This window comes from Lepidochelys kempii, chromosome 2 (genome assembly GCF_965140265.1).
Source record: "Lepidochelys kempii isolate rLepKem1 chromosome 2, rLepKem1.hap2, whole genome shotgun sequence".
In the NCBI taxonomy this organism is placed as follows: domain Eukaryota; kingdom Metazoa; phylum Chordata; order Testudines; family Cheloniidae; genus Lepidochelys; species Lepidochelys kempii.
In genome coordinates, this window is record NC_133257.1 from 194,802,433 (window position 1) to 194,829,224 (window position 26,792).

Sequence of the window (26,792 nt, forward strand, 5' to 3'; positions counted from 1 at the left end):
ATGTCGCTGGGGAGAGGGCCGCTCAGCACAGGTCACGGCGCGCAGGCACCCCGGGGGCGGGCACAGGGGACGTGCCGGGGACTTCAGCGCTGGGCGGGGTTTCCCCGAAGCGCAGGGCGGGGAGTCCAGGAGGCGGCGCGGCCGGGGCGCGGCCGGATTCGCGCTTTTCCCCCGGCGGCGGAGGGACGTTCCTGCGCCCTGGTGGCCCGCGGGCGCCGCAGCCCGGCCTTTGGGTTTCGTTTGGCCGCAGCCCGGGCTGCCGGAGCCCGCCCCGCCTGCTATGGACAACGGCGCCGTGTACAACCAGACCACCGAGCTGCAGCGCGAGCCGCAGAGCAAGCCCTGCGCCTGCGCCTGCACCCTCCACCGGCTCACCCCGCAGCGCCTGCTGCTCAAAGCGGCGCAAGCGGTGAGTGAGCCCCGGCCTCGCGGGCCTACCCGGGGCGGGGGGACGCGCGGCGCGGTATGCGCTGGGGCTCCGGGCGGCGAGAAACTCGGTGTGTCGCGGCCCTGCCGGGCTGGTCCCGGGCGGCTCGAGCCTCTCGCTGGTTCTTCTGGGCCGGAGCTGCGCGCCCGCGCCTGCCCGCCCCGCTGCGAGCGCGCCCAGCCCGTGGGGGTGCGAGGTGTGGCCCCGCTCTGGTCCCGGACGTGGCCCTGTTTATCGCTCGCGCCAGGCAGGGCTGGGGTGCGGCGCAGCGCAGCGCAGCGGGGTTGCCTGTTGCTCTGGTGAAACCAGACAGCAGCTCCGGGTGCTCTGGGGAAGTGTTGGGGGCCTGTAGAAACGCTTGGCGCTGCCCTAGCGCAGGGGGCTGGACTGGTCCTTCTTAGCCCTGCATTTCTGTGGGTCCTCTGCCCCCTTGCTGTTGTCCCTGCATTTACCTGGGACCCTGCCCTCTGCTCTGGCACGGCTGGCTTTGGAGTAGAGGGTGGTGTGCTGAGTGCAATAGGGTTGACGCCTTTGTTGACTATACAGTGCAGGGTCACAAAGCAAAAAAGGGGTTAACAGACATTAATTGCCTCAGCCATCTTGGTTCATTAGTCTCTTTTATTAGGCCAGCTTCTGCTGGTGAGAGGGCAGCTTTCGAGCTTACACTGAGCCCTTCTTCAGGTCTCTGAAGTGAAAAGAGGAGCTGTGTAAGCTCAAAAGCCGGTCTCTCACCAGTGGAGATTGGGTCTAATAAAATATATCCCTGCACCCACCATCTCTCTCTAATATCCTGAGACCAAGAGGCTACACCAACACTGCATACAACATTAATTAATATTTCTTAACCTGTTGTCTTGCACAATGTCACTTTCCCCCTCCCCATTTACAGTCTTCCTTCTTTCCACACCACTCCCCTGCTCTTTGTTGTTCCTGTCTTGACACCATTCTCCCTTTGTACTTGGACGTGAATGCTCAACTAGATTAGTAGATTTTCAAAAAATCACTTGTTTCAAGTCCACTAAAAAGAAAACTTTATGGTGCTTTTATTTATTTGGATGTTGATATAAATCTGCTTCATGTTAGAGCCATAGAAATCCTGGCTATTGTGTTAAGTTTATAATTCTCTGTTATAAACTAAGCTGTCTACATAAAAAGAGGACAAAATTGAGTACAACAAAAAAGAATGTTTCCAGCTGCCCCTTGGTTGTGTTGCATGTGTTTTATTTGGCAATGAATACTGTTGCTATAAGTATGAAGTTGTAAATGTAGTTGTTACTGTGTTAAATTTCATGTTTTTCTTTTTTCATTAGTGAGTTTTCTGTGTTTGTTTCTGTCTGCAATCTTTTACTGCCTCTTTTGATTTCCATTTTGTAGGCTATATCTATCATTGCACAAAATATCAGGTGGCATATAAAAATGACCAATAACATGTTAAGACAAAACCTTACTCTAACAAAAACAAATCTTAAAAATAATATCCTAGACTCCTAACCAAAATAGAAGTTAGTACAGATACTACTACTTTTAAATGTAGACACAGAGCCACCATTTACTTCAGTCAGAGAATTTAGCTTGATATAAAAAGTCTTAACTGAATTTAAAAAGTTAAAACAATAGTCTAAATCAAATGGCAAATCTATAACTCCTGGTCATATTAAATAGAACACTTTCAACTTTTAAAGGCCAGTATATTGGTGAACTGGCATTTGCGATTCTAATATCGCTTCTGCAGACTCAAACTATTATTACTGTGGAGGCATCTTCACAGAACCAGTATGGCACATCTATTTGGACAGTACAGTCACAGACACTGACTGTTTAGAAGTTTGTGCTATATTTAGCAAGTGATTTCAATTGGTTTTGTAGGTTCAAATAATAAGCAGGATCCAGAGCACGCAGTCCACTGTGGCATTCTATTTGTGGTCTTAGCATTTGAACTTAAAATTAAACTGGTCTGAACTTATGTGAAGGCCTTAACGTTCTGTACCAGAGGCGCCATTCCATTAATATAGGTGGTAGCAAATCTTGGTTGACCCTCATTATATTGTGGTGAGCTACTGTAGTGGGGTTGGAGTGTTACATAGTGGATCACTCTAAGTCAAAAGAATCCTAAGCCTTCAAAAGGAAGGAATCCTCTTCTGCTGGCTTTTTATGTGTATTTTGTGTAATCTTTTGCTCCTTATTCATAAATGTGGGAGGTCATAAATGATCTCTCTCAAATTTCTGGTTAATATATACAAAAATTAAAACAGCACAGCATGGTTTGGCTTTAGGGAAGATAGTGAAACCTAAATGGGAACGGGACTCAACAATAAAATGTCAGTATCAGTTTTCCTGAAAGCTGAGTGGGTTTTAGGTCTGCAGTGTCATACTCACAAGAGTGTCAGGTGATTTCTGCCCTTGGTCATTAATCAGGCACTGCCAAAAAGAGAACCATAACATTTGAAAACATATGACAGTCATTTAAAAAAGAAAAAGAATATGCCAGGTAATGGTAAGGTAACACACAAAACTTCAGAAAGTTATGGTTTAAATTTATATTTAAACCATTCTCAAAGCCCTAAAGTGCTTTATATAAATATTTTTGAGGGTAAATTTGTTCTTTGATTTGTTTTGTTTTTTAATGATAAAACATTTACTGTTAGATAAAATGAACCTGGTGGGTATTACTGCCATGCAAACACTTTGCTCATATAAACAGTCCTGGTAATTTATATAGACTACTCGTGTGCCTTCATAGACAACTACAGGTGCATCCCTCTGGCAACAGCCTTTCCGCTTAGGGGGGAGAGGGAAATTGCTAGAACCATTCATAAGCAAAACAACACAAGAGAATGCTGGGCCCATGTGAGCACAAACTCAACAGTTCTTAAAGCTTTGGCAGTTTATGGCCTTATCTCGTCACTGTAGGGACACCAGAAGGGTAGGTAACCAAAGCCAGATTTCTCTTTAGCTCATCAGAGAGATACTTCATTAATCTTTAGAGCCCTGCAAATGTGTGGATATCCACGGATGCGGATATTTGCGGACCATGTTTGTGGATTGAATGTGGATACAAATCTTTTATCTGCGCGGGGCTCTACCTCGCTTCTTTCTCTCCCAAAATGCACAAATCTTTGAGTTCTTGGCAGGGTGGATTTGATTTAAATCACTAGTCAGGCTCGATTTAATCCTGGATTTCTACATAAAAGTGCATTCTTGTTGATTGTTATAACCTTAATAGTATTCTTCACAACTCAGATAGATGAGACCCCAATTGGGTCTCTTTTATGGTCTGCTGCCATTATAGGTTTTCCCTTCTAGTAAGAGAATGGTATGGTAGATCTCAAATCAATGAAGGCTACATCCAGAAAGACCTCCAGACTTCTGGAATATGCTGCTCAAACAGTTTCACTTTTGTTTCTACTGCCTGTCCCTCCCTTCTCACATTTATCTCCAGACTACTACTTTTCCAGATCTGTTCCGCCCCCAACAATCTTCTTGAACTTTTTGAAATGCACTTTTAGAGAGAGGTAAGGATTGGCTCTGTGTACACAAATTTGCAGAGGGACAATAGGGCTGAGGTCTGTTATTTCTCACCTCTATATATTATTTATTTCTTTATTTAAAAACATTTTTGCTGTTAACAAGTATGTTATCTCTGGAGACACAAATCCACAGTTTGAGAACTGCAAAACTAATAATTTCTGATTGTATCTTCTAGACCAGAGGTGGGCAAATTGAGGGAGTCTTGGGGTTCTACCCTGGTTCTTGGTCCAGACACACATTCAAAAATAAATCTTGTACATTACTGTGGTTGAAATTCAGGTCGCTTTCTATGAGTGACATGCCCTTGTCGAATGAAAGCGTATAAAGGCTTCAGTTTACTTAAAAATTATTTGTGAAATAGTTTTACTTGTTTTGGAAATCCAGGTAAGTAATATGAAAGGGAAAGTAAGAAATCCAGGTAATATGTTATGTAATCTCTGCAATCTGTTGTGTAGTAATGTGGTCTAATGGATAGCGCAATGGGAGTTAGCAGAAGTGAGTTCCAATCTTGGCTTTACCATTGACCTACTGTGTGGCATTGGGAAGGTCATATTACCTCTCTGTCTCTTATTCCCCTCCCACTCTTTTGTCTATGTTGTCTATTCAGCTCTTTGGGGTAGCAGCTGTCTCTCACTATATTTTTTACAGTAAATAGCACATTGGGGTGCTAGAGACTAGTGTCATACAGATAATATGCAAACAGTGATTAAAACTGAGTACTGCAATCTTAAAATTGCAAACTACCACTTTTCTAGGGTGCTTTTTAAATAGGATGTTACATACAGCAAATCATCTGTGATTCCATTATATGTATGGTACAATATTCCCTAAAATACTGTAAAGCCAACTGCAGAGAACTACTTTCCACTTTTAAGATCATGGCATGATATTCTCAATGGAGAGAACTCTCTACTTATGACTCATAGTTGTTAGAGATAAATAATGATAAGATATGCTGACTGCTGAAGCCTCTTTTTGAAACCACTTTTGTGTATCACATAAAAATGTACCTGCCAAAGAACTTTGTTATTAAGTATTAACTTTGGCATTTGGTATTCAGAACTTTGAGTTTTGCATGGAGTTCTTTTAATTTTGGTTAATACAAAAGGAATTTAGTTTCAATCCAAAACTGGTTCAAATTCTGTAGAAAGTTGGATCGGAGAAGGCACATTGTGCCAAGACCTAGGATTCTGAATTGATAACTAAAGCAATAATATTTGTCATTTAAGTGGCGGATTTAAAAAGAAAAAGTATTGAATGCAGAAACCTTAGTGCATAACGCTAGACTGAAAAGGAAAGTTATAATTTAAGCTTAAAGATCTGCTCTTGCTTCTGAACTATTCATTCACTGCACAAACCCTGCTTTTAAAGACTTGTGAAATCAGCAGAATCCTTTGAATAGCAACCTTTAGTATGTAATTTTAAACCAGAAGATTTCACTGGGGAAATGGTACAATTGAGGCTCTAAACAACAGTGGTTAAACAGTTACAATTTCATAGGCAAGTATTTCACTTTCTTTAACTTTCCTTTGTTTTCACAACTTTAGTTTGTATGTTCAGACCTATCTAACATTAAGGCTTGACAGAATTATACAGAACTACTAAGAGTGTATATAATGTTAGTATCAATAAGTGACTATCATTCAAGTGATAAAGGAGGGTATTAATATCGGGTGGATGGGTGTGGATGCGCAACATGCGGCTAATGTATTAAAAGTGAGCTGTAATACCTTTTGGCCACATTGCTACCCTGTGCACTGCATAGCAGAGGGTAAACTGACATTGTAGAGGAGAGACAGAACTTGCGTACATTCTCCCTAGTGGTCTTCAGACAGTGTAGAACAGAGGTTCTCAAACTTATTTGATCACACCCCCCTTTTTTTACATCTGTAGTAGTTTATGCCCTTCCTACTGCCACACAAATATATATACTGATTTATTTATTTTTAAATCAACATGCAGCTCTCAGTAAGTATCTAAAACAGTAAGGCATTGATTCAAACAGCCATTTAAGTATATAGGCAATACCGTATCATGACACCTTTACTTACGCGCTGCTGCTGGCGGTGGCATTGCCTTCAGAGCTGGGTGGCTGGAGCATGGTGGCTGCTGGCTGGGCACCCAGCTCTGAAGGCAGTGCTGCTGCCAGCAGCTTCTCAAGCCCCTCTAACCCACAGTGTTTGAGAATCTCTGGTATAGAAGACTCTGCACAGTAAAGGCTCTGCAATTCTGGAAGGGAAGAGAAGCGAGGGAGCAGCCATTCTCTACAGGTGGTTTACCCATGGGTCTAAGAGTTTTCAGAGTGCTAATTCAAATAAAAATTACTGCTGGTTGAAAGTCCTTAGGATGATTTTCTGTGCTTTTCCGGGAGGGACCTCATGGTAGCACTTTTTTCTAAAGAACTGTGCTCTCATGGAGAGTGGATAATTAGGGAAGTATAGTGCAGAGGCATTTGTCCTCCACAGGTACTTCGGCTCCAGTTAGCCTCTAAAGAGCTGTGTGGCTGTCAGGACCTCTGCAGGTTTTAAAGGCAGGGGACCCTCGACAATAATTCTGAGGAAACTCTGAAACGTGGAATCTCCTGTGCCCTATTGAGGAAAATCCATGTCTTTGTACAGCATCTCGTGCCCTGGGGTCTTGGACTCTGACTGGGATTTTTAGGCTCTACCACACTACAAATAATAATATAGGACGGATGATGGCCCTTTGTTAATATGAGAAATAATTATTTGATGTGTTAAATAGCTTTAACAGAATACTATGAATGTATAAAGTGAAGTTAGATATACAATTAAAAAAGAACTATTTAAAATCAGTTTTCCCTTCCTCATCTTGCTAGTCAACTCTTTTGTGTTTGTTTTCCCCCTTGCAACAGTTTAAGGAGAGCACTCAAAAGAGCATAGTAAGCAGTTAACTGCCCCTTCTACAGATGACTACAGTTAACAGAAATGCGGAAGAAAATACCAATTAAGAATAGAGCAATTAAGTCTTCATAATTCCAGATAAAGAACTCAGTTGTAGGGAGAAAAGGACAGTACATTTCCTTTTAAATAATTTCCCTCTAAAGCTTATGTCAAGGTTCCTCCCCCACTCTGAACTCTAGGGTACAGATGTGGGGACCTGCATGAAAAACCTCCTAAGCTTATCTTTACCAGCTTAGGTCAAAACTTCCCCAAGATACAAAATATTACACCTTGGACAGGCCGCTACCACCACCAAACTAATACTGGTTACTGGGGAAGAGCTGTTTGGACGCGTCCTTCCCCCCAAAATACTTCCCAAAACCTTGCACCCCACTTCCTGGACAAGGTTTGGTAAAAAGCCTCACCAATTTGTCTAGGTGACTACAGACCCAGACCCTTGGATCTTAAGAACAATGAACAATCCTCCCAACACTTGCACCCCCCCTTTCCTGGGAAATGTTGGATAAAAAGCCTCACCAATTTGTCTAGGTGACTACAGACCCAGACCCTTGGATCTTAAGAACAATGAACAATCCTCCCAACACTTGCACCCCCCCTTTCCTGGGAAATGTTGGATAAAAAGCCTCACCAATTTGCATAGGTGACCACAAACCCAAACCCTTGGATCTGAGAACAATGAAAAAGCATTCAGTGTTTTACAAGAAGACTTTTAATAAAAAATAGAAGTAAATAGAAATAAAGAAATCCCCCCTGTAAAATCAGGATGGTAGATATCTTACAGGGTAATTAGATTCAAAAACATAGAGAACCCCTCTAGGCAAAACCTTAAGTTACAAAAAAGATACACAGACAGAAATAGTTATTCTATTCAGCACAATTCTTTTCTCAGCCATTTAAAGAAATCATAATCTAACACATACCTAGCTAGATTACTTACTAAAAGTTCTCAGACTCCATTCCTGTTCTGTCCCCGGCCAAGACGACTACAGACAGACACAGACCCTTTGTTTCTCTCCCTCCTCCCAGCTTTTGAAAGTATCTTGTCTCCTCATTGGTCATTTTGGTCAGGTGCCAGCGAGGTTACCTTTAGCTTCTTAACCCTTTACAGGTGAGAGGAGCTTTCCCCTGGCCAGGAGGGATTTCAAAGGGGTTTACCCTTCCCTTTATATTTATGACAGCTTATAATAAGAAATTGAGCTTGAAGGAGTAGTTACAAAAAAACCCACAGCTGCCAATTTACATAATAGGAAAAGCATGGTTGACCGTATGCTGTCAAATTCTGCATGTAGGAAAAACCTCTTTACCTGAAGGAGTCGTTTAAATGGTGATACCTTTCCTCTTCATCACTGATTTTAAATTTAACTGTGGCACGTTCATTAACATGCAAGCAGCTGAATGACTTTCAGGGACAAAAGGATAGCTGTTAGTAAATATTCATGAGCCATTTGGTTTTGGATCAAGCGGAGGAGCACCATTGCTCCAGCGTCATGGTTATTTGGGTTTCTGAGCTCTGTTCAAAGTGGGTTTCTAGCAATTATGTTTTGCTTCTTTTCTGCTCTACTTTTTCACAGGGCAGCGAAGGTGATTCATACTGAAACTCTTCACTGCTGATAAAGAGCACAAATTATGAATGAAAACGAAAACATGTGACTCACATTTTCAGTGTGCTTGTGATAAACACTGTAATGAGGAAATGGAAAATACCTGTAATGGCTATCTTTGCTTTTTAAATTAAAAAGCAAGTGCAAAAAAGGACATCCCCCCCATACATCCTCAAAAAATGGATTTGAAATATTTTGGAGAAATCTATAGTAATCATTATTTTATGCAGAAGTTGATTTCTAAGCAATCTGTCTAATAGCAACTACAGGAGAAAAAGGAAGTACGCTGAGAAATGGCCTTATTGTTTTTGTTTCTTAGCTGTAGTTCTTTTCACTCTTTAAGATGTATCCTATTTAATACTGTTGAGTATTCAATATAGAATATTAGTCTGAAATGTTGCCCTCTGGGCACGGTTTAGATTGGGAAATTTACAGTTCACATGTGCTGACCTGCTAATAATATTCATATTAAAAGAAAAACTCAGGCTGAACATTATTTTCCTTGACTAGGATCCACTATGTAGCATGTGCAGCAGCTTGGTGCAAGTTATTAACTAGAAAATATCAGTCAAAAGTAGCTGTTTTGAATTCCAACTCTTTAAATGGACACTGGCAACTAATTGTCCAAAATAAGTGTTTTTAATTAAAATATTTTTCTGCCTTTTAGTGAGTCCAAATACATATTATTGTGCTATTATATGAAAATCAGACAGTGGAACCTAGTTAGAGTGATTATTTAAAGATGTAAAGGGGGAGATGGAGATATTATCAAAATCTTTGGATAAACAGAGAAGATGACAACCCTGATTCTTAGGCTTGGTCTATCCTTAAAAACTTTTACTGGTGTAACTATGCTGGTGTGTGATATTTTACCAGTATAGTTATGCCAGTAAAAGCGTTGGTGTGGATGTAGTTATACCGGTATAACTTATTTTGCTTTGCTGAACTGGAATAAGGCCATGTCTGCACTACAGACTTGTGCTGGCATAGCTTTACAGTCAGGTGTGTGAAAAGGTGTAATCCCTGACTGACATAGCTCTGCCCCCAGAAGTCTGTAGTGTAGACACTGCCTGTACTAGAAAAAAATGAGATTTTCCTGATATAGATTGTACAGATGTACAGATTGTACAGCAGCCGGGGACATTAGAACTTGTCTTAGTGAGAAGAAATGATCTATCCATCCATCACCTTTTCGATCTTTCTGTTTTCATATATGCCTGCCTGCTTTCTGCCTCTCTATCACCATATATAATCCTCTGCCTATTTATCATGTAGTATAGTTGTACTATACCAGTACAAGCATAACTTTGTTGATGTAGCTGCATGCACACTAGGTGTGCTTTGCCAGTATAGGAATACCGGTATATTATATTGGTAAAGTAATCCTAGTGTAGACATAGCCTAAACTATATCAGTCTAAGCACTTTCCTATGGGTTTAACTGCTGGTATACTGGGGGTGGGGTTTGTCTGTTTAACTATGCCAGCATAGGTAGTGTCAAAACTTAAGTGTAGAGAAGGCTTTGGAGAGTACTGGTTTTCCCAAGGTTTTCTGTGTCTAGTAGGACTGATACTTGGGCTTACAAGTGAAATTGACCCATCTAGTTCTATTATACAGGCGTAGCAACAATGTAATTAATAAGGATTTCTAAGATATGTAACAAATCTATCTAAAGTGGCAGGACATAGAGTTGTAAAACTATAGCAATGTCGTGTAACCCTTCTGCCCGTCAGAGTTGGCAGCAACAAGGGCCGGGTTCAGTATCTAGGGGTTCCGTTTCAATAACACAGTGCAAAACCGGCTCGAGCCCCCACCCAGTGACCTGGGACAATTACATACCACCCCCCAGGCAATACTGAGCGGCAATACTTCCCCTCTCGCAAGCACAGAGTCTGAGAGTAACAAAAACCTTTTAATAAAGGAGGGAAACAGTGCAGCATTATGTTGGGGAAACACCACAAACAGGATTCATAACACCAACCATGAGCAAAAGACCCACCCCCAAGTAAGTTTGGCAGTGACCTTTTCCCCTCAGGCTCTTAAATCCAGCAACCTACTAGTCACCCCCCTCCCACTGTTCTTGGTCAGTGCAGCCCCCCCAGAGTTCAGAAATTCATCTGCAGAGTTTACCTCCCAGCCTGGGTGAAAGTGGAGGGAGGTATGGGGGGCATCTTACATGCTCTGCTGCTCGGGTCAATGGCCAAGTGCCACGCCTCTCCATGGGGTTCTGCTGCAGTCTTCACCACCAGCCGCGCCTCTCCGTCAGCTGCCCTGCTATCCGCTCCACTCCGTGCCTCTCCACTGGCTGTCCGCTCCTCTCCGCCAGCCGCCCAGCTATCCACTCCACTCTCTGCGCTAGTCCTCCTGCTGTCCGCTGACCAACTTGTCTTCATGTCCCTCCCACTTAACACAGCTCTCAGCAACTTCACCAGTTTCAGCTCTCAGTGATTTTTGGCTGGTAGCAGGGGGAGCCTCAGGGCTGGTGCACCACTAGCCCAAAGTTGGTCTAATGCTTAGACCTAGGGGTCAGTGATTTCAGCTCTGCAGGATGTACCAAGACTCCTAAGGGAGCCAAAATTAGCTCTGTTATTACACCATGGAGAGAGGAGGCATCAAAGTAGTGTTTGGGGCCCAAACTACCAGGTACCCATACCTGTCCCCAGCCTCTTTCAATTCCCTGGGTTTTGGAACCCCTTGTCCCTTGCCTAGCGAGTGCTACGTAGTTGAGGGCGAGTCCCTCCGTCATCAAATGCCAAGTACAGTTCTACTGTCCTTGATTCACATAGGATAACAACACTTTATTACTCCTGCCCCAATAACAGAGAGACTGATCTGACAGCAGCCAAAGTGACCATTTGGGCAAGCAGTCCATCATGCTAGGCAGGGTGGGTGTGCCCATGCAAACAAGAGTGCCCATGAAAACAAGATCAGCCCCTGAAATCCTTTTCCACAGCTCACCACCAGATGTCAGGGTAGAGCTCATTCTGACTCTGCTTTCAGTCACATAAACTTTTATAAGTTAATTTTGCTTTGTAAATTTAAAGGTATTAAAACTAATAACATTTTGTCTAGAGATGAGCATGCTGTCTGCGTATAGTCAAATCATGGATTCTGACCATAAAGTTGGTAGAGATAGGTAGTACTGCAAAGGTGATGGCATTAGCTCTCTGTGGCCTGGTCTATACAAAATGTAAGACTAGGAGAAATATTTCCTTTTGTTTTGGTTTGAAATTTCAGTGGAAACCCTCCCTCCCCCCAAAAACAAACAAACAAAAAAACCCAACCATTCTTCTGCAATTCAATTACAGAGTCAAAATTTCCTACTGTTGCATTCTGCCTTTGGTAGCACCACTAGATGTAGTTGAGACAGATCTCGTATTTTCACCTCCATGTTGCCTAAACCTGTTCAGAGTAGACTGGCATGTTGGTTAGATGATGTGCTGGTAAAAGTGCTGAAGGCCTGTGTACACTGCAACCTTTGCAGCTGCTGCAACAGTAATGAATTGCAAATCATGAATTTGCCAGTGTAGATACAGGCTATGAGGGGGATGGGTGTGGAGATGAGCAAAGTCTTGTTAAGAGTGATACCTGAAGGTTAAGATCAACATTAATAGAGTCCTGAAGTTAAGCCCTCTACCCAGGAAGGCTTGCATGATACAAGTTGTATTTGTAAAAAAGTGAATGGTTGGCATGGAAACAAAGCCTTCATAGAGTTACCCTTAATTTTATGACCCAGTCAGGTTCTCCCTTCCTGGAATGTCCTACTCCATTGAATCTTTACTGTTGGGGTTTGTCCCCTAGGTCAGTAATATAGTATGGGGAAACCTAGCCATACGGAACTGGCCAAAATGAGAGAACTGCAAACAAAATGTTATGCAAACACACTTGAGAGGATAACAATACAACTATGTTCTCCTTTCCTTAAGCTGGGGAAACATTTATTTAAGGTGACTTGTCCTGTGGACAGCCTAGTTATCATAACTTTTTGCTTGTTTGTTTTTTTAGTAGCTCAAATGAGGTCTCTTTTAAAAAAAAAATAACTCGTGTCCTTCCCTTGAAAATAAGATGGTCTGAGGTGAGTGTAGTACTTCTGGTAGATTGATCAATTGGTGTATCTGACCTTGGTCTCAGCAAAAAAACTTGCTGTCTGCTTTGGAAAAGAGCCATTTCCGCATTCTGCACTGGGGTGGGGAGTGTGTGCATAATTAGCTAGGTGTACTTTCTCTGAAATATGGCGGGGGCACAAATGGTTCATCAGCATCAAAAGTAGAATTTCAAGTAGCAGCTGAGTTGGATGAGCTGCTTCTGCCATTTATTATAAGGAAGCTGGGGCACTAGTTTTCATTTTCAGCTCTGGGCTGTACATACCAGCCAATGCACCTGAGACTACATTCAGGTCTTGCAGCATTCCCAGTAGGCAGAAAGAAATACAATTTTGCTTGTCCTGAGTGGGCATCTGACAACCAAAAACCTGTCTTCCTAGTCTGCTCCCTTCACTCTCATGCATGAAACCATGAACTGGTAATGTATATTGTATAGTCAACAAGTGTGTGTCTGGTGTAGTGTGTGCTGTTCAGCTGCCTGTACTGTATTAGTTAATTTTTACAGCAAGCTTGCATTTTTCTCTACATATCAAGTGTTTAATTTGTGGCATTTTTGTACTTGTCTAGTGGTCTGTCAGGTCACAAACCACAAATACAAAATTGTTTTGGCTTTGACATTTAAACTTTTCTTTTATCAGAAATAATTATTTTCACTGCTTTAATATCAGCTGACTGCCTGATACAGACATTGGCAAATGGATTAGATAATTTGAATAATCTTTTTTTTCCACAGCTGCTTTCCCTTTTGGCCTTCATCCTTGAAGAAATTGTGGAGAGTTGTATCCTGTGTGGTGGGCTTTACTTCTTCGAGTTTATAAGTTTCAGTGCTACCTTTCTGAGTATCCTGATACTGACTGTATATTGCACCTCTGCGTATGAAAAAGTTGAGAAGGATAAATTAATCAAATTGGTAAGGAACTGCTTTATCATTATTTTCACTTCTAAATTTTAAGGTGTTTTTTGTTAAAGCAATTTAAATTACATAACTGTTCTGTCCAGACAAGATACACTATTTGTTAACAAGACTACACAATGTTAACTGAGTTACCTTCTTTATATTAGCAACTATTTACACATTTTCACATTGGCTACAGTGAGATACAGAGTTTCAGCTCTGGGCTGTGGAACTGGAAAGCTGACTGCTGGTTCTAAACCTGGGATAAAAGACCCAGGGTTCAGACCAAAGCAGGTGTTTCTCCTCTGTGTGACCCTTAACTAGCTGAGTGGCATAAAAGAGCGTGAAGAAAGGGGTTAAAACTGCTTGAAAAATCACTTGACAAAATGAGTCCTATGCCAGTGAATCTCCTCCCTGCATATTACTGTGGGTGAGGGAAGGCACAGTGCATTTCAGTATTTTCCAATGTTATCTATCCGGACATACAGTGAAGATTCTTATGTGTGATAAGAAAAGGAGTACTTGTGGCACCTTAAAGACTAACCAGTTTATTTGAGCATAAGCTTTCGTGAACTACATCCGATGAAGTGAGCTGTAGCTCATGAAAGCTCATGCTCAAATAAATTGGTTAGTCTCTAAGGTGCCACAAGTACTCCTTTTCTTTTTGCGAATACAGACTAACACAGCTGTTACTCTGAAACCTGTCATTATGAGTGATAATAGGTTTAGTTAAGGATCAGTAAGCATGTTTTATTTAACACAAGTTCTCTTGAGCATGTGTGTGCATCTCTTTTGTTACAGCTAAGTTTAATACACTTTTAAGTCTGCAAGGAACCATTATGAACAACTAATCTGACCTCCTGCATAACACAGGCCACATGATTTCACCCTGTAATTCCCATGTTTGCATTTCTGACTCTGCAGGTGATTGTCATGTCTGTTTCAAGATCATTTTTGTAAAGCAAGTTGGGATTCCTTTGGTATAAAAGGCTATAGATAGAATCAAATTCTGTTCTTAAAAGGGCTTTCCTGTGTTTTCTCATCTCTGATATCTAAAACAAGAAGTGCAGGTTTTTCCTCTGGTATTGCATTAAGTAAAAATGAGTAAAGGGGAATGTAACAGGCTACAGACTCACCCAGTGGCACCTCCTGCTGGCCATCTGGGAATTAGCTCTTTTTATCAGTTCCAGAGCACCCTCTGCTGGTGTCTCTCTGTTGCTGGCCTGTGTCCCTCCCAGACCCCAGTGCCCTTTTACCTGGAGTGTTGCCCCTCCAGGCAGTATCCCAGAGATCTGGGTCTCCCCTCCCTGGGGAAGCCTCCACCCTCTATCCCCACCTTGCCTCAACCTATGGGCTACTGCCAGTCACCATCTAATCCCCTTTCACTGGGGCCAACTGCAGTCCGTATAAGCCAGTCATCATGGGCAAGGGGGGTTTGGACCTGCTGCCTCTGCCTAACCTTGGGGTGCCCTGTTGCAACCCCAGTACCCTGTCTTAGGCTGTCTGCCAGGCCTGCAGTTTTTCCAGTCTGGAGCCTCCCAGCTCCTCTGGCCTTCCCCAGCTCTGCTTCACCTCAGGTACGCTCCCCAGCAGCCAGGCCCATCTCTCTCCACAGCTAGAGGAGACTGTGTGCTCTTGGCCCACTGCCCTCTTATAAGGGCCAGCTGGGCCCTGATTAAGCCGGGCATGGCCCCCAGCTGAGGCTGTTTCTCCCAATCAGCCCCACTTTTCCTTCTCTGCCACAGCCCTCTCCCTGGGCTTTTTTGAGGCAGGAGTGGGTGACCACCTGCTACAGGGAAGAACAAGTCAGAACTCACAAAATGTGAGACCAGGAGAAATATTTCCATGTGGTTTTGTTTGTTTGTTTTTTGTTTTTAAATTTCAGTGGAATTTTTTTTTTTTTTTCCAAAAAACAAACATTCTTCTGCAACCCAAACATGGCAACACTGAGAACCTGTAGTGAAAAGTAAATTAGATTATTAAAACTGGGAATTTTTTAAATCTCTTGTGCTAGTGGCATGGGTAATGTGTGTTTAATGAGATTTTTTTTTAAAAGTGACTGTCCTTTTCAATTAAAATATAAATGAGTAGTCTCCATCACACATGAATACACATACCCATCTGAAACTCGTTCTACCTCCCTTTCTGGTTCCTTTACCAACCAGTGCCTCCACTAGTTTGTAATTTTCTTTTTTTTTAATGATTGCAGGATTTCTGGGTCACTACAGTAGTGGGAGTTCTCTTTTTTGTAGCTTCCATTGTGTTTGCTGCAACCAGTGACAAGTCATCTGTTGAAACTGTTGCAATTGTAAGTATGTGAAAACACTCCAGACTCCATACTGTGTTAAACCTTCAGCTCATGGTTTAGAGGAAGGGAAGCTCTGGCCAGGTTGTGGGCAGAAAACAGAAGGCAATGCATTTGTTGAGATAAGGATGCAGGAAGAGGTGGCTACATTAGGGCTCCTAAGACCTGGTACATAAATCTCTGCTACAACAGAGTGTGGGAGATCCACATGATGGGCACATTCTCTAGCTGTGGTCTTCATAAGGTTTGCTGGAAGCTCGGTGCCCCCTAGGAGCTCCATAATATTGTGGATGCTGGGAAAAGCTCTTAGTCCCCTCTGTTAGCTTTGCAACCTTGGCCCTATATTTTCTGACCCCTCCCTGGGTCACTGTCCTCATTTCACCCTTCCTTCTGACCCTGGCCCTCAAGGTTCTACACCTTTTCTCTCAGACTCACCAGTTTTGTTCTTGCTTTCTCCACAACAAAGAGACACCCGTGACTGGCCCATGCCAGCTGACTCAGGCTCGCAGGGCTTGGGGTGCGATGCTGTTTCACTGCTGTTTAGATGTCTGGACTCGGGCTGGAGCCCATGGTTTTGGGACCAGATGAGCTGAGGCTAGAGGTGGAGAGGGAATGAGGTTGGGCTGGAGGCAGAGCAGGGGTTGGAGCGGAGCTGCGGCGGAAATCAGAGCTGGTCTGAGGGCTGAGCAGGGCTGGGCAGCGCTCCCTCCCTCCCGCCCCCCGAATGTTCCTCCACGCCGCACACCACAGTTTGGGGACCACTGTCCTAGGGACTCTAGAACATTCTCATAAAGGATGAGTGGGTAGTGGTAACAGACATACAGCTGGGGAGTCAGTTATAGCAGGGAGGGCACTTGCAGAGTTCAAGTGTGCAGAATATTCAGAGCATCTAGGAAGCAATATGGTACCAGAAATAGTTAGACGAGCAGCAGGGCATGTACCTCACAAGGAACACTGGATGTTCGGCAGTTCTGGGATTCATGTGGAGAAGTCATAGTGTCTCGCTTCTCCAGCACACTTTTTAAAGAGTCTCCATATTATTGCTGTGGTAATTTATAAAGCATCAAAATGAAAGAACATTCTTCTTGAATAAAGATTCATTAGAAAAGTAAAGAACTCTTATCCTATAATCAGAATGATCTTAGAATTTACAGGAAGAATATGTTTATCTTTTGTAATATTCGTTTGTGACACAAACATTAACTCAGACACTTTCATGGCTCCTCGCTCCCTCCCTCCCCCCAAAACAGGGAGATGGAAGAATTCTTTCACTCTTAGATCTAATTGTTTATATTCTATTGTGTTGGCTCAAATCAACTGTATAAAACTATCTTTCTCAAACTTCACAGAATCTCGTTAATGCTCAGGCACCAGTTTGACTCATTTTTAGTTGGCCTTGACTATATCTCTACTGTGCTACTACCTCACCTAACACTTCAAAAAAAAAATAGCATTAATGTCTGCTTCTAAGCTAGTATGTAAAAAGTTTTTACTCTGAATTCCTTGCAATCAAACAGTAAGGTCCTGTACCATGCACACCTGATCCAAGAAATAAAAACTATATAAGTAAAAAAATATGTCACACTTATGATTTCTGATCTGTTTTTGTTAAGAACTGAACCATTGACTTCAAAAGACTGGAGACTGGCTGTATATAGAAATACTACAGTAAAGCTGGGGTGGGGAGGGGTTGCAGGAAGAAGATTGCTTATTCTCTTGCTTCAGGTTCTCAATCAAAGTTGGAATAATATTAATGTTTATGTATACATTTTAAATAACTGTTTCTTTCACATTCACAGGTGTTTGGCTTTTTCGCAAGTATAGGATTTCTAGCTGATGGTATTCACTTTTTTATGGAGAATCGTAAAGTGAAGGAAAATAAAGTGGAGAACACTGGCAACACACAGAACACACCAGAAAATCAGCCGCTGAATAACTAAAGCTGAACTTTAAAAAAGTCCTTTAATTTCTATGAGTTAAATTAATCAAGGTGAAATACTTTAATTTCCCTACTTATTCCACTGCATTGAGGGTAACTTTGTCTTCTCTCTCTTTTGCATCTATCCAGCTTTGTACAAGTCTGACCCTATCATAAGCTTTTATAGACTCCTTACGTTTTTTAACAATAGTATGTGGAGCATCAGGGCTTGTACAATTCTCCATCTAACTTGTTCTGACTAATAATTGTCAGAGGGACATTCTAAAAGGAAGAAATTGCCTCCAAATAGATTTTTTTTCTATTTAAACATAAAATAGACATCAGTAACTGAAAGCACTGAGACTTCTGAGAAGAATGACTGTAGTACAGGGGAACTCATCAGGCTTAAATTCTGAGTTATGTTTTAAAAATATTTAAATTTTATGTAAATACAGCAGGCCAGAATTAGAATCTGTTGCATTAATTCACACCTACCTATGTATGCGATATCCAGCTTCTTGCCTCTGATACTAAGAATGAAGTAGTACAATAAAACTCTTTCCTTGTTTTATCGGTTAAACTGTGAATGTAAAAGGGAAACTAAATTTTGCAATCTCATCGAGGTTTCTGTCCCCAAACAAGTCATTCTTTACTTTGATTTTATCTTGTGTGTCTTACTCCGTACTTCTAGATTCTGTTTTGTTTTGTGTCTCTGAAAGTCACTGCTCTTTTTTAAAGGCAGTCGGTAAAACAGATACAGCTAGCTTGTGTGTGTTTGATAGTCAAGTGGTGTATCATAGAGTGACTTTTGCACTCCATATTTGTGGAAGTTTAAAGCTGTAAGTGATGCATTCTTTAAAAATATCATTAAACCCATTAAGGAAAGAAGAAATTTGAAAATTAAGAGGAAAGGTTAAGAGGCCAATATTTTCAGCCTAGAGGAAAGAAAACTGAGAGGAAACTAACTGCCTGTAAACAGCTAAAGGGATATATTTTAAAAAAAGGGGGCAGGGACCAATTAATCCTTTCAGTTCACGAGGGCAGCACAAAAAGTAATTAGCTTAAGCTTTGCCAGGGAAAGTTTTAACTTAAAAATGAAATAATAAAACTTTGGCACTGTTCCAGTGCACATCACACATACTGTTAATAACATGTACAGTTTGTCCATGTAAAATTGAAGATGAATGGTCATGAAAGTTGATTATTGTTTGTCCTTGCACCTACGTGCAACTCAGTTGATGAATGGATAAATAAGTAAGCAAGCAGTTGTATAAACTTCTAGACTTAAGACAGCAGCCCATGGGATGAAAAGGGAAGCTATTAGTGAGCAGTGGGTTAGGCACAAGCAGTGCAAGGATGCAAAAGACCAGACAGGTTGAGTCACATATGCAAGGCAGTGGTGAAAAGGCATTCTTCAGATTGGGGTTTTTTTCTGTGGAGGGGAAAATGAGATTCTTACACCTGCAAGGGTGGGCTATGTAAGCAGGATAAATTGTAGTAAACTTCCAAGAGAGCATGAGGTGCCCCAAAGTAGATATTTAACCAAAAAAAACCCCAAAACTCTGGTATCTTAGAGGCCTTGTTATGTAAAAGTAGTTTGTCTGACTTTTCATGACTCTTGCCATGTCTTCCATGATTTGAGACTATTAACATCACTTTCCCAAAATGTATTAAGTCAAACCTACAGCCCTTTAAATCATTGAGGCAGCACTGAGACTAAACCCTCTAGGAACGGGTTGTCTTCTACTCTCGCCCTATTTTGAGGACAGAGTAGTAGTTAGGGAGTTAAAGTATTGTAAGTGAAATCAGAGGCTTTTTCTAAGGCTGCTACTTTCTGATGATCAAACATAACATGGTTGTAATGGTGTCCCTTTGTTAAATGTGTCAGCTCCTGAACATTTGAACCTGTTTGTGAAGGAAATCTGACACTAACACTACATTTTGCTGAATATTATCAATCTTTGGCTCCATCCTGTTTTGTTAATTTCTCTGCGCATGGTTTTTACTAATTTTTTTTACTTTTTGCATCAAAAGTGGCTATAAGTCTTGATTTTAAATATAAATGTAAAAATAAGCTTGTTGCAATGATATCTAGAATGACTTCCACCAAGAACCCTTTGTTGTTTTGTTAAATTTTATTTTCCCAGTGTGGGGGTTGGCCATGCTTTCCCCAGCATGCAAGTATGTGAAGAGACTCCCCGTTGTCAAAAAACCAATATTTGTGCTTCCTCTGCAGTACTCAGCTCTTGGACAGAGCAGAGTCAATTAACTCTCCAATGTCCTTTATAGAATTAGATAAATTTGTGTTGGAAGAGGTGTGTTAAGTCATCTCTCTGCCATGGTTTCTTATCTCTGTAATAATAAAGTGCATTTGGTACTCACATAGTAAAGTTATAGGCACCAATAGAAGAACCTAGATACATCCCATGATCTCAAAATGCTTTACAAAGAGGCAATAACTACTAAGTTCATTTTTACAGATGAAGAGACTGAAGTACAGAGAGGCCAAGTGATTTTCTGTTATATGGAGTCAGTGCCAGAAGAATGACTAGAATTCAAGTCTCCTGACTTACAGTCCTATGATCTTACCACTAAACCATGCAAAAATGGAGATACTTATGCACCTTTGTAGAGCACTTTGAGACCTTGATATAAGTAGAAAGTAGCATTCAGTCCACCCCCTTGCTATGTCGGGACCGTTCCCTGCAGCGTGTGTTCCTAGTGTGTTGTCCAGCAATGGGGCTTCCACCACTCTCAACAAATGGGTGACCCTCATCTAGATTTGAGTATCAACTTATTTCTTTCTGCAATAAGAGACCAAAAATGCCTTTTTCCAATAGAAAGGGATGAAAAACATTTGTGATCAACTGTGTTATGAAAGGGGAATGGATAATGTTTGAAAACTAGTTAGCTCTACTTTCTAATCCGCTATGGGCGGTCTCTAGGAGGTGGCAGGCCCACGACCCTCAAAAGCACACCCAGTTTTTGTCAGACGTGCAGTCTCTCATGTGGCAATAGAGTGCTGCCACTAGACCAGCCTGGACTTGGGTTCAAGTGAGTTGATGCACGTTGTTGTGGATGTACAGAACTGGAATTACTGACTTAAAATGATGTGTGTGTGTGTGTAGTGGTGTTGGCATAAGTTTTATGAGCATGGTGTTGGTCTAAAACTCTTCATTTTTTGTTTTAAAAAGACTTTTTGGGATTACAACTCTTATTTGAGTTTCTTTAAGTGAACCTATGAAGACTGAGCATGTAACTTTTTCATAGATATTTGGAAGCAGTTTTTACAAACAACCATAGAAACCATATAAATAGAAGAGAGCTGAACGTAAGTCCTTCAGAGCCCGGACACACTTGTACGTTGGCTGGAGTGAGAGACTTTATTGCTGTAAAAATGGTTTGGAATTTTTTTCACACAGTCAAAAAATATCCTATTTGATGGGTTTTTTTTGTCAGACTCCGCTCTTTGTTTTTTTTTTTTGTTTTTTTTTAAATTAGGCTTGGTCTCAAAAGTGGAGAGGGGCAGTTTTAAGCAGGATTAAATGTTCCTGAAAAAATTCTTGCTTCATCAGTAATAAATCCTGTGGAAGAGAGTAATGGCTATTGGCAGCTTACCTGTGCATAGTGTCCTATCTCCAAGAGAGGGTCATCAGTAGTTGCCTATGGGGTTATGGGCCTGCTCCCATCCCTGTTGAGAGTCTTAAGCCTATTGCAATGGATCCTTCTCAGACACCAGAAGCACCTGATGAGTCTTTATACCAGATTCCGTGGTGACAAAGCTTTTATCCCATTTATGCTTTCCAGGAAATTGTTAATCTTATTTTTAGACTCCATATTTAACGTACCTTAAAATTACTATATCGATAGAAGAGAAAAGCAAGCAGTATCCCTTGGATACTAGATATCAAAAGTTGTTACTGTATGTTACTGTGTCAACTCTATTGTTAAGGATATTGGGTTACTGTAGGCTTCCACAATTGTATTTGGTTCCCTCCCCAACCTCCACCCCTTTCCCAATTTCACCCTCCACACCTGGAAAGCAGTGAACTATCTTGCACTATTCCCAGAATTCTGCCAAAGATGTTTTGACATAACACCACTTGCCATCATGTTGATTTCAGTTCCATTGAAAGCACAGAAACCAACTCCTACAAGAGAAATACAAAACTTCCAGTAAAGGGAAACATTTTGTGAGGTTCTTTATAGAGTATGTATAACTGATTGCCACAGCAAATTAGCTTGATAGTGCCCTATTTAAAATATAAAATTTATGTATAAAAACACCTTTGAATATGTTCATTTGTTGCTGTACATGTGTAATGTATATCTAGATAACTTTTCACTGGCGAATTTAATTTGTATTTTCATTACTTTGAGATTTAAGGAGGGGTTTTTTTATGTTTACTGGGTTAGGAAAATATAATGGTTGTATAACTATGTACAGTTCTTTGGCTTGTACTGCAAATGCCTTGAAATTCCAGTTGAAGTATTTCAAAATACTTCAAGAATGTTCCATTCTAAACCTGTGGCCTTTTAAATGTGCTATGGTTTTTTACTGGATTTCTAAAATATTTTAATTTTAAATAAAATATTAGTAACTTGCTTCCAGTCTTTCTCATCTCATCTACTAACAATCTGGCATTAATATCTACTTCTGCTAGAGGAAAATGAAGGAAATTGCTTCCTCCTTTGTTTCTCGTTAGGGCCATTTCTCCTGTTTGATGGAGCGGGCTTCCATTGTGCTTAGACTGGGGAGAAGTATTCATCTTACAGTCTTATGAAGTTGGACATTTTCAGTGAAAGTCCCACAAATTATCTTCTGAAATCTGCTCAATATTGTGACACTGAAAAATACTGTGCTAAAATGGTCCTTCCACTATAGACTTTACACATACAGTTTGCTGTAAGTTACTTGGGATGTACAGTTCCAAGTACTGCTTTTCAATGGACTGGATTATTTCTTGGGGCATTTAAAAAAAACAAATGGTAGGCTTGTGTTAAGAAGGCTCACAAACGAAAAGGTAGTTGTAGGGATAGTGCATTTATCCTAGCTTAGAGAAGAATGATCAAACTACTCAGCTGGGTAAGAATTTAAATTAGATGTCTGTTTTGAAAATGTTTCTCTAAGTGCTAAAAAATTCTCAGTCAAACATGCAGGTTTTGGGGGAAATAGCTTTTTACATTTTTATCCTATTTCTGTTTTCATTGTGCTCCTAAATCCTTCCACGCCACCAAGCGTGTTATATTATTGCTCCCATGTAATGGTGACAGAGAGGCGTCTTTCTCTCTCAGGCTTTTTTTACTTATTTTTTTGCAAACCATGTGAGCATGGTATAACGACACACCTTTTTGTTCACCATATGCATTGAAATTGGTATAAAGGGTGAAGTGTACCTCAGTTTTTGTATCAGGACTGGAGGGGTGAAACCTGTCTCCACTCAAGTCAATGTGGGCTTGGTTTCCAGATGAACATACCAATCAGAATTCTGTTAGGGATTTCTGGGACAAAAAAATGTCTTGTAAATTTGAAAAGGGTTTAACTTGAGAAAAGTGTGACTGGAACAATTAGCCACAAACACAAGAAACAAGGCACAATAATGTAACGGAAGAGTAACACCTGTGGATTTATAGAAAATGAACGTAACTCAAGTAATGGGAAGGGCAGTGCAGCTTGTTCACAAGTACAAAGTCCATATTACTACTGACATAGTGAGACACAGCAGGGCTTTGTCCCTGAGTAACTCCTATACAGTCAGTGGAGTTATACCAGTATAACAAAGCAGAATATCTAATCTGTGGGCTCACTAGATAATATGCAGGTAGCACCTGTATGCTACGGTTCATCCGTCTGCAGTTCATTGCAGAGGTCAGTTTCTGTAGGGTAGGAAGAGCTTCCTCTTTAGAGCAAGGAGCATGACATGCCACCTACACTCTCATGCAATGCAGCGTGTGCTTCCTTTAACACTGAAGAGTGGATACCAAGCAGATCAATCACATGGGTTTTATTCCTGTTGAATTCAAAGGAGCAATTTCTCTTAATCTTTTAGACACATTGAGACACAGCACATCCTGCTTTTCACTATTTTTGTCTGTATGAGATCTTCCCCACTTCTGCAATTAGGCTATCCTTACTTTCTCACCCACCAGCTTGAGACTCTTGGTATGAGACTGTCATGGCCACACACATGTAAAGTAAGTCAGGCCAGGAGATGAAGAGCGGCTTCTGGTGATGGTGGCTAGGGATTCCCTGTCAGCTGAGGCCCACGGGTGTTCTAGTGAGATGATACCAAAGATGAAGAAATGATGATGGTGACCAACCTTGGTGGCTAAGGAGTGTGTGTGTGTCTGTGAAAGAGAAGTTGGTTGTTGGGTCATAGAGGCCTAAAGCCCTCAATATACCGTACGTATAAAATTATTTCTCCCCCTTTTGACTAAATCCATCTCTTGTAAAGTCTATGGCCTTTAATGTTTTGTCTTCCATTAATTTTCAAAAATGTGCTTTGGAAGAATCCTTACGTGAGATTTCTGAGGGAGCCTATGGGAATTAGGGGCACAAATCCCACTGACTTTTGATAGGACTTGTGCTCCTAAATCATGTGGATGTTTGAAATTCTTCCCTCTTCAGCTGCCTGTCCCCTGAGCAAGCCAGGCTTTCTCGGACCAGCTTATTTAGAATAGTCCCATGTATACTCTAATTCAGTCAATATACTAGTAAGAATCTTCTTTCTTCCTCCTCAAAGGAGCTGGGCAGTTGTGTGTGTGCTCCAAGCAACCAGAATAGCTTGGGCTTTCCCATTTGAAAAGGATGTTGGCTTTAGGCCTTTTTTGTAGTCTATGCGGCTGCCTCTATTTTGCTGGTAAAGATTGTCAATTAAAGCAATTACCATTTGGTGATGAGAAAGCGAGGTAGTTTTAAGTGCCCTATATTCCTGGACTCTTCTTCTGTTGGCACAAAGGAGCCTTCTGCTTTGTGTGTGATTACCCACCCTCCAAATGTTAGAGGCAGCATGTATGTTGTGTCATATCTGTGTACTGTCAGCCAGCAGAGAAAGCTGCAGCAGAAAAGTTTGCCCACAAGAGGGCAAAAGAACTCCATCAATGAGAATTGCTTGGTATTAACTTTCAAAATCCTCCCCTGCCCCCTTCTAGTTTTACATTAGTTTTGGTTTAACCTCACAGTCCTTCTCTTGGTGAGTGTTGCTAAATGAGCTTACTCGATATTTTACTAGTGCAAACTGATTTCTAACCTGCAACTAATTTCCCAGTATGGCCTCCAGGCCTTTTTAAAAAGAAAGGATCAGATCAATGATTTTCCAGGGATGGTTTTTATCTTCTGCCAGAATTGGATTGGATCAACTTGGGGATAAGACCTCTGATGTCTGTAACTGTTACTGCACTTTCAGTGGTTTCATTTCCCACACTTCAGTAGAAACACAGAGGTTGGCAGAGTCACAATGCACTATCTGACTTTTGTTTGGTACAGTGATACAGCTTTTGCCCTTTTCACCTTGTGACTTGGAAAAATTGCCATGACCATACAGCAGCCCTAATCACAGGGATGATGAGGTCATATGAACTAGTAAATTAGTTGACTGTAGGAGGGAAACAGGACTTGTTCTGCAACAGAAAACACTTTTTTTTTAATTATTAAAATCAAAGTCCCAGTTTGAGGGCTGGAGAAGGGAGAGGAACTTCCTCTTTGGCAGGCAAGGCCTAGTGCTATAGCACTCCTTTAGCTTGGTTTCCGTCACCCTCCCAGCTAGAGTAATGCATAGTAAATAGCAAATCAGATCCAATTCTTTTGGGTATTTATTACAAGATGGGAGAGGGCATTACTCAACAATGACTCCTGTGTTTGTATCAAATATGTGTGCATTGTTGCAGCTGGGGTATGCTTAATAACTGCCATGAAGCCCCTCTCTCAAACTTACCTTAAGTAGAGTACCTGGTTCATAATGTGTTCTGCAGATGGCTTAGCAGTATAGACAGCTGGGTCTGGCACTCAGGTTTCTCACCGAGTATTTAATAACTGGCTAGTCAGCAGCCAGAATTTGTGGCCAGTTACTTCCCATTGTTTGTTTGTCTTTTTAGCATCTATGCATGTGCACTCATGCTTTCTTGAACTGTTTATAAAAGCACAGGCAGGACCTGAAAGTCACCATTGTGTGCAGTTCACTCAGTGCCCATTGTGCAGATAGGACCCAGGTGTGCTTTACCTCTGTATTTTCTAGCCCCATTCAGAATAGGGGGTTGGTTGCTAAAAACACCTGCCTCCTGTCTGCACTCCTAGGGTTACCATATTCGAACATTCAAAAAAGAGATCACTCCACAGGGGGGAATTTACCCCCCCGGCCCTGCCCCCATTCCAGACCCAAATCCCTGCCCCAGCCCCACCTCCTCCCCTGACCATACTGCGTTCCCCCCCCACCCCCAAGCTGCGTGAAACAGTTGTTTTGTGGAGCAAGCACTGGGAGCTAGGGGGAAAAAGCGGGCACTCTCTTGAGTGATCAACATTCACTCTTTCTTGAATGATCAACTCTTCTTTGGGGAAGAATAATGGCAAAATCCCAGACGTTTTTAGATATTTAAAAATTCCTCCCGGACGGCGATTTAAGAACCAAAAAGCCGGACATGTCCGGGAAAATACGGACGTATGGTAACCCTATGCACTCCAGCCTCCTTTGTCGCTTCACTTGTGGTAGAACAACAGTGGGAAGATGGCCCAAAATTCTCAATGCGGACACCTGCATGTTTGTTTCTGAGCTGCAGTTAAGCACCTGCTCTCTTATTTGCTTCAGGCTGGCAACCAAACCAGTGACGTTGCACCGGTGTAACAAGCAACGCAGCTGTGTGTCTGCACTTCCCAGTCTGTTTGGATGTAGGTATGCTTTGTGAGGTTGGAGGGCAGCAAAGTGAACACTTCCATTGGCTATCAGGCCCACAGTTCCTGAAGCAGTGGAGTATGGGAAATTTTAGCAAGCCTTTGGGGAGCTCAAGGAAGTGAGGGAGCAGGGGTTTGACTTCCTGGGCAGCTTAACTGGGTTTGAGGTCATACCCTCCACACAGAAGTCAGAAGTGTATTTTGTCCA

At 41.7% G+C, this 26,792-nt stretch overlaps 1 protein-coding gene across 1 annotated transcript; it reads left to right on the forward strand.

The window, feature by feature from the left end:
• CMTM6 (CKLF like MARVEL transmembrane domain containing 6) lies at positions 1 to 22,306 on the forward strand. The gene is given in 5 exon segments (XM_073333360.1): positions 1 to 53; positions 55 to 409; positions 13,316 to 13,492; positions 15,687 to 15,785; positions 17,582 to 22,306. Coding segments are annotated over 5 exon segments (825 nt in total). The 3' UTR covers positions 17,723 to 22,306.
• The last annotated feature ends 4,486 nt before the right edge of the window (positions 22,307 to 26,792 follow it).